Source organism: Clinocottus analis, unplaced genomic scaffold, assembly GCF_023055335.1.
Source record: "Clinocottus analis isolate CAN_PGR_092001 unplaced genomic scaffold, fCliAna1.0.p SCAF_16, whole genome shotgun sequence".
Taxonomy (NCBI): domain Eukaryota; kingdom Metazoa; phylum Chordata; class Actinopteri; order Perciformes; family Cottidae; genus Clinocottus; species Clinocottus analis.
In genome coordinates, this window is record NW_027175887.1 from 10,993,053 (window position 1) to 11,001,921 (window position 8,869).

At 41.3% G+C, this 8,869-nt stretch overlaps 1 protein-coding gene across 1 annotated transcript; it reads left to right on the top strand.

Annotated features, from left to right (window-relative positions):
* The first annotated feature begins 777 nt into the window (after positions 1-777).
* Positions 778-8,816, top strand: gaa (alpha glucosidase). Its single transcript, XM_068579461.1, has 19 exons — positions 778-1,492; positions 2,051-2,202; positions 2,632-2,797; positions 3,050-3,146; positions 3,285-3,404; positions 3,574-3,692; positions 3,945-4,076; positions 4,326-4,436; positions 4,525-4,638; positions 4,804-4,888; positions 5,106-5,223; positions 5,665-5,798; positions 6,013-6,164; positions 6,343-6,491; positions 6,597-6,738; positions 6,870-6,968; positions 7,404-7,568; positions 7,716-7,868; positions 8,091-8,816. The coding sequence occupies exons 1-19, from the start codon at positions 839-841 to the stop codon at positions 8,154-8,156; spliced, it is 2,928 nt and encodes a 975-aa protein (XP_068435562.1). The 5' UTR covers positions 778-838; the 3' UTR covers positions 8,157-8,816.
* The last annotated feature ends 53 nt before the right edge of the window (positions 8,817-8,869 follow it).

The following is an 8,869-nucleotide window of genomic DNA, read 5'->3' on the forward strand; positions in this document are numbered from 1 at the left end:
TATTGTCAGAGCTTTGTCTGTTAATCTTTTCATTCCGATCCCCACTACACATGTCAGCGCTAAGCCATGTACCTTAGAAATGATCAATTGTTATATAAAATAACCTGAATACCAACTTTTACGACCTGGTGCGAAGACGAGAATAAACAATGTTTACCAAGTTACCAGTTGTGGTTTTGATAGTAGTTGCACACACAAGTAAATAATTATTTAATTAGTATGTGGTTATGAGATTCACAGGTACTCACAAACATGTTGTTGACATATCAAATAGTTTTAATTTGTAAATAGCACATTTTTCTGCAATGTATGCACTTTCTTTTTAATTAGGACTTGATCATCAGAGATAATATATATATTTTTTAAAGGGACAGCTCACAAAAAAAAAATGTTTTCTCTTACCTGTAGTGCTATTAATCAATCTTGATTGTCTTGGTGTCAGTTACCTTGTTATGGGCAGTTTACTAATAGTCACATTATATTCAACACAAGGCTGAAATTTATATTTTTGACTTTGAGGTGGACTGTCCCTTTAAGTCTAAAGCGATGAAAATCAACACCATTGATGTGAACAGGAAACAAAACATAGTAAGGATCTTTAAATAACTTTGATAGCAGTTGGTTTCTAAAAAAATATATTTTATTTTCTTTCGTGAAACTTTTAGTTTTATGACTGCCATGACATTGCTGTTTTCATTTATTTACAACAGATAGAAGAGGCGGAAGGAGCACCAGTGGTAGTTTGTAACACTTTTGTCCCACTGCGCTTGCCCTAGTTCAGTGAAGCCTGCACTTCGCTTCCTTCTCTGCACACATAGCATTTCTTTGTAGATAACTTATGCCAGTTAAACTCTGCGTGTCGGCTCCTTTGCAACACAACTTATTTCCTGCCACTACTCGCACGTTACTTGTTTGGAGAGAAATGTTAAATAATAACTCTGACCGATCTGACGGCTCTTCTCCAGTGAGGGTCATGAGTCTGCTGTCTCACCTCACGGCAGCTGTGCTCCTCGTCTTTGCTCTGTCAGTATGTTTGTTCATCAACCAGACCACGCTGGTGAGGTCGGACTACGCAAAGCGAAATACAACAAAAGCACACGAAAGACCTGGTGGCGATCCAACACAACTGCGGAATAATACAGCGGAAACGAGGGGAGTCGTGCCAGAAAGCGCGCCAGAGCCCGATATCCCCAGAGACCATAAATGCACCATGGCCCCAGAGAGCCGGTTTGATTGTGCCAGGGACAAGCTTTTGAGCCAGAAGGGGTGTGAGGAGAGGGGATGCTGCTACAACCCTCTGCCTCACTCTGCAGGACCTCCTTGGTGCTTCTACCCCAGTTTGTACCCTGGCTACAGAATGGGTGCCCTCACTCCCACCCTGCGAGGCCAGGAGGCCACCCTGACCCGTGCCTCCCCCTCACATCTCCCCAGGGAGATCTCCACTTTACACTTGGAAGTCACCGGAGAGGCTGCAGGCTGCTTCCATCTCACTGTGAGTACCGCTGTGTGCAGGAGGCCTATCTTGAATTCCTGTCATGTAGTTTGAGTGGAACATGTATTTAAAGAGTAAAATGTGTCTTTCTTTTGGCCATTGAGGTTGTTAAAAACATTGATGGAGTACAGATTGTGTGAACTGGGTGATTTGGGAGGATGTGTAAAGTGAGTCCCATTTTATTTTGTGTTGAGAGTTTATTTTTCATTAAACAAAAATCCTGAAATATGGTGTAGAGGTAATTAACTTTACAGTGGCTGTTATGTGTTTTTGACTAACTGTCTCAAAGAAGGCAAGATGGACCATTTAATTAGTATTTACTCATATTTTGTAGAAAATGCGTTGTTAGTAGAATATCTCATTGTCAATGTTGCTGAAGTTTTTTTAATTTTTTAAATATAATATTGTTTGTAATAATGTATGGGCTGGACATTGTTGTGTGAATAACTCAATAATCAAAAACAAACATCTTTATTTTAGATTAGACCTTCTGATATTCTACACACAGCTCATTAGTGTGTGCTGCTAAAACTGAACTGCTGCTTATTTTCTCTCAAGTTAAAGGACCCGTCATCTCAGAGATATGAAGTCAAACTTCCAGCTGGTGTTCCTCAGAGCAAAGCTGATACTCAAGATGCTCTCTATTCCACTGAATACCAGTCTGACCCGTTTGGCTTCATAGTGCGGCGCAAATCCAATGGAAGGGTCATGTGAGTAGCTTTGTTCAATTATTTACATTGGCAAGTATATAAATGGCATTATAGCAACAATCTGTTGAGTTATACGTGTCTTTCAATCCATCAGCAAGTGAGATAGTGCCTTCTCCTCCTGTTATAATCTCATTATCTACTTGCACTGTGTATGCCATCTATTAATTTTACATCCATAATTATATTTAAATGCCTGTAATTTATATTTACAGTGTATATATTAAACTCCGCCCTTTGACACATTTTATAGTTTTGTTTACTACTTTTATTTAATCACATTTGTATATTTTATTTTGCTATTTAACTATAAACAGTATATATTTTATAGTTACAAAAAATATTTTATTAGCAACACAAGGAACCTCTAATGCAAACATAATACTGTTTTGAGTGACTATCAGAGAGCTATTCATTTAACTGTCTGTCTAGCATGAACACCACAGTCGCTCCACTGCTGTTTGCTGACCAGTACCTGCAGCTGTCCACCGCACTAGCATCCTCCCTGGTGTCTGGTCTCGGGGAGCACTACACCTCCCTCCTCCTAGACCTTAACTGGACTTCTCTGACTCTCTGGAACAGAGACATGGCGCCTCATGTGAGTCTTTTGCAGTGGCTCCAAAACATCAGGGCCAGGAGCCTTAAAAAGGGATAAAAAGATCATCTGCAACAGGAGAAGAACATAATCCTGCTGCTCAAAACATGTGGGATGTCCAATATGTCAATCATCCTCTCCTATTAATTCATAGCACATTGAAACCCTCTCAAATACTTAACACCTTTAAATCAAGTTCTATCTAGAACAGTCGACCTGTTGTCATTTCCTGCCTCTCTCTACTTGTGTGTGCAGGCTGACGCTAACCTCTATGGCTCCCACCCGTTCTACATAGTACAGGAGGAGGATGGCTTGGCACATGGAGTTTTCCTTCTTAACAGCAATGCCATAGGTACCAAGCCATCATTTCCAAGACACACACAGCATCACACTGTCATGTTTTTGTCTTTACTTTCCATATTGAATAATTATTTAATTTGCATGTTCAAATATCTATTATCGCTGAATATATTCCCAAATGTTTCTGCAGAAGTGATGTTGCAGCCGACCCCCGCGCTCACCTGGGTGGCCATCGGTGGAGTTCTGGACTTCTATGTTTTCTTGGGTCCCGACCCTCAAAGTGTGATACGACAGTACCTTCAGGTCATTGGTATGTATTTATTGGTAGCAAGAGGAATAGTTGTATATACATGTGTGGTTTTTAAGTTTTGGAAAACCTGTGAATCCTAGTCTACTTACGATTTGAAGAAGCTCGAAGGCCACCTCATAAAGACTGGATGTGTTTATGTGTTTCCCTTTTGCACTTTCTTCATCGCCAGGCTATCCCATGATGCCTCCTTATTGGTCATTGGGTTTTCATCTGTGTCGCTGGGGTTACACAACATCTATTACTACCCGACATGTGGCACAGCGTATGCACAATGCAACGTTTCCCATGGTAATTGAAGTACTCACAAAGCTCTATCAAATGGATGTGATTTTTACAGCTCACATTTGTCCCTACATTTGTGCATTAACTATGTCCAAAGTTTTGTGGATGTTTGAAAAATGTCAGCATTAATTAAACACTTGGCAACACACAAAATGTTGTGTCATCTTTAGATACTTCATGTTAAAAAAAATCTCCTTGGAGATTAATAAAGTACTTTTCATCATCAGCATTGCATAAAAATGTAGTTTTTATCACCAGGATGTGCAGTGGAATGATCTAGACTATGCAAATAAGGACAGAGTATTCACCTTTGACCCCTGGCGATTTGGGGACCTCCCAGAGATGGTGAAGGACTTCCATGAAAGAGGCATGAAATACATCCTGATCCTGGTGGGACATCTTTTAGTTTTAATAGACCTCACAAACTGCTCATGCTGATTTATCGATCATTTTAATAATTTACCATTTAATTGAAAAAAAGGAAAAACACAAGCATCAGTTGTTTGAATTGTTTTATATCGTGTGTAGTTCTCTAAATGAGCACAAGTAATTATTGACAGTTATGATGTTTTTCCAGTAGATGGCAGCAAAACCTTCTTAACTTGTGCCTGAGTCATGCCCTCCTGGTTTGTGTCTAAGGACCCGGGGATCAGCAGCACTAGTCCTCCTGGAACTTACTCGCCCTTTGATGATGGAGTGAAACGAGACGTCTTCATTAAAAATGCTACCGGACACATCCTGATAGGGAAGGTGAGACTATTTTTTTTCAAGGGATGTATATTTTTGTTTCTCACAGTGATGTGTGGATGTCGTGCACATATCCATGCTTTGTATCTAGGTTTGGCCGGGCCCAACTGCCTTCCCCGACTTCACCAACCCAGAGACCGGGCGCTGGTGGGAGGACTGCATCAAAGAGTTTCATTCTAAAGTTCCTGTGGACGGACTGTGGATTGTGAGTATTTAAACACAGAGCACGGCTTATGTAACAACAGCTACTATTATGAAGACATGAGACACCAGGTATGTCCGTTTATTTAGGTGTATTTAGTTTGTGTGCACCTTAAAACCACATTAAGATTAATTATTCCTCTGATGTCTTTCTCCCATGCACCCACAGGATATGAATGAACCAGCCAGTTTTGTGCAGGGCTCAGTGGAGGGCTGTCCTGACAGTGATCTTGAGAACCCGCCTTACACACCCAGTAAGTATATTGGATTTGTGTTGCACGTTACTAACATTTAAAGACATACAAACATCATTGGTCTTACATTTGTTCTCAGTTTATGCGTTAAACTACATATATGAAAATTGTTCAAGATACTATGTAAGTGACTATAGATGCATAACTGATCTGTTTATCACTACATGTGTCGCACTCATTTGTAACTTTTGTGTGTTTCTGGCTGTCATACAAACAGACGTGGTGGGAGGCCAATTGAACTCGGGAACTCTTTGTATGTCGGCTCAGCACAAGCTGTCCACCCACTACAACCTGCACAATATGTACGGACTGACTGAAGCCTATGCCACGCACAGGTTAGCTACAGATTTCAGAGTTTGGTTATTTCACCGTGAGCGACAGAATAAAAATAATTAATAGCAGCAGGTAGCAAAAGAAAATTACCAGCGATAAAACATGTAGAAAAGTCAAATCTTTTAAAATCAATTGACAGGAAATTCATGCATGTTTTCCCCCAGTCTAGTTTAAAAGTGGATCAACAATGTGTCAAATAAATAAAACATAGTAGTGGTATTAGGCAGTGGTATACCTCATTAAAATGTACGGTTGCCAGTGAACTATGTTAAGATGAAACCGTAGAAAGACAGATAATTATTTAGGACATGCCAATTAAAGTTTTTAATTGAGTTTACTTGAGCCAATGTGAGATCACATAATATACGGGCCGAGTTGTTCTTTGGCTTTTCATTATTTTCTTAATATTCTGCATTCTTCCCGGTGTTGGTTGCTGTCTCCAGTGCTCTCATGAAGGTACGAGGGAAAAGACCCTTCGTCTTGTCTCGCTCCTCCTTCCCTGGCATTGGACGCTTCTCTGGAGTGTGGACAGGAGACGTCAGGAGTGATTGGGAGCAGCTCCGATACTCTATCCCTGGTGAGGAAGAGTCATAACACTGTTTTTTTTAATTATGTTTAAACATTGTCACACATGTTTGAATGCACATGATTATTTGTGGGATATTGTCTTGAGATGGCTCTAGTTTTTAACCAATCTGTATGTAGTAGAATTTCAAAAAACATTGTTTTCTAAGTAGCCACAGACCATTTCATGGTTTCAAACTGACCTTTTGCACTTCTCTCCCCTGCAGCGGTGCTGCAATTCGGCCTGTTCGGCGTGCCTCTTGTGGGGGCGGATATCTGTGGCTTTGAAGGGAGCACCACCGAGGAACTGTGTGTACGATGGATGCAGCTTGGGGCCTTCTACCCGTTTATGAGGAACCACAACGACAAGTCGAACGCTGTGAGACAGAGACACTTTTTGTGTGTGCACTGTATGTGCTAACTTGTGTGAGTTAGGACGTCAGGATCCGCCCTGTATGTTTTTTCCACTGCGCCTAGAGCTGCATCTATTTCATGTATTATGAATAGAGGTAACTCGATATCTTGTCATTATCTACGTGTTTCTATGTGTCCCTCAGCCTCAGGAGCCCTATGTATTTGGGCAGAAGGCTCAGGTAGCCATGCGGAGTGCATTGAACCTCCGTTACTCCCTTCTCCCTTTCCTCTACACACTCTTCCATCATGCACATACTTCTGCTGCAACCGTGGCGAGGCCTCTCTTCATGGAGTATGTGTCCTCTCTATCCTCACTATAGTAATGTGGGAATTAAATGACTGAGGCCACATGCTTCACTTTCTCTAACATAGACTATTTCTGATCCATCCCTCTTAGGTTTCCCACTGACGATAACTGCCAGGACATAGACCGACAGTTCCTGTGGGGGAGTTCGCTTCTCATCAGCCCCGCCTTAGAGCAAGGGGCAGTAGAGCTGGCAGCGTACCTGCCCTCTGGCACTTGGTACAGCCTGCACAATGTGAGCCAAACCCCAATCCATTTTTGTTTGCTGTTAAAGGCCGCCATGTTTGAGGCTTTTTGTAGTAACACATTGCTGAAGTGTCCACCTGTTTCCCCTTGAGGTCTGCTCATCTGTGCTTTGCTCACTAGGGTCAGCCTTTCTACAGTAAGGGTCAGTATCTGCTCCTGCCAGCCCCTCTGGACACCATTAACGTCCATGTGAGGGAAGGACACATTATTCCCCGGCAGGTGGGTGTCTGCTGCCAACATACAGCTCATTTTACTGGCTTAACACTTTCTGTTTGATTTTTGGTTCAGGCGGACACTGCGGTAGATTAATTATTGATCAAATATTTGAAGGAAAAATCCCCAATAAAACAATGCACAGTTAAAACTCGGACTCAAGTACTCAGAATTCCTCTTGGAATATAATAGGACTCATAAATTATATTATATATTATTAATTGCGACCTCTTCTCAGAAAACGTTAGTTGTCGGTAAAACGGATGTGACGTTAAAGCGCACGATCAAACACTGTATCAGGTTGTTTTGAACTTTAACGATCATGAAATCCTGACTGACGTCTTCAATCTGAAAACTAGCCGAAACACTGAAGGGAGGAGGAGAGTGCATTTCATGTAATTTCATCATCATGATTTCTTTGATGTGCCTTTTCTTGTGAAGGAGCCTGCTTTGACAACCGCAGCCTCACGCAGAAACCCTTTCTTCCTGACCGTGGCTCTGTCAGCGGGCGGCTGGGCCTGGGGCGACTTGTTCTGGGATGACGGGGAAAACCTTGACACTTTTGAAATGGGAAATTATTGTTACGTTATCTTCACTGCTGGCCAGGTAAGAAAGAGATGGGTGATTTTTGCATTGGGAAAGCTGCAGAGACGATGTTTAGCATTTCACAGCACTACTGCTTTTCTGAATTATGCAATTGTGTTTAAATGCATAAAACCCTTGACCTCATAAATAGTCCCTTAATGTCTTCAGTCTCAGGTGTTGAGTGATCCTCTCAGGATGAATGGGGCCCTGGATGGTCTGGTGCTGGGAGGGCTGAAGGTGTTCGGGGTGCCCTCACTACCCCGATATGTATTAGCCAATGGGGACAAAGTCAGGGATTTCACGTACCGCAGTGACACCAAGGTGAGTTCTGTGTGATTTAGCACTACTTCATCATCAAGATAATTATATCTTGCTGATGATCTTGATTTAATGATAGACAAGTATATCTATGTGTCATCCTGTATATACTATATCATGTATTTGCCATGTATTTTTTTTTACACATGTCTACTGCCACTTGTTTTTGTGACAAAGAGTATAATCATTAAATCAAACTCTGTTGGTGTCTTTTTCATACTGCAGGTTTTGACAGTGACCAGCCTTGCCTTGCCAATGTCAGAGGTGTTTACAGTCCAATGGGCTCTCTGATGCACTGAACCTCATTACCCCAGAACTATAGGCAGCCAATGCATTTACCCTCTGTGAAGATCAGCTGCATTTTCCTGCATAGGCTGATTTTTTGAGCCACCCCGACCATCCTTGGGCTCGAGATGCACATTACGCTGGCTTTGCCTCTTTTTCCAAATGAAATGCTCTGCAAGCATATTTTTTTTTTTTTCTTGGGACGTCATTTTTTTCTGCTCACGGTTACACTGAATCAAGACCATGTAATGATTTTTATATGTATATAACATCTCTGACTGTTTACTTATTTGTATTTTGTAAAATTGTGTTCATATTTATTTGTTACTGAAGTGCACAAGATGAAGAAATATGTCTGCAGCGCTGCAAATGAGAGCTTATCAGAAGGTTTCATTTGTGTATGGTTAACTAGGATTCTCTTAAGATGTTGCATACACTGTTTTATGCCACAATGCAGACTTTGTCATTACTTTTTCTCAACATAATACAACATGTAAATGCAGAAGCACATGATTTTTGTTATGTATAAACATGAGAATTTGATTTCTAGTTCAAAACAAGAAAATGCACCGGTTGCAGGCAGTAAATGTTTTATTGTTATTTTAGGAAGGGGATAAATGGTGCAATGCCTGAACTAAAAACATGTTTAAATGGACAAGTGAAGCCTCCAGCGGCGGTGTGACGAGATGCTCTGGCTCCATCTCTGGTCCTGATGGTGA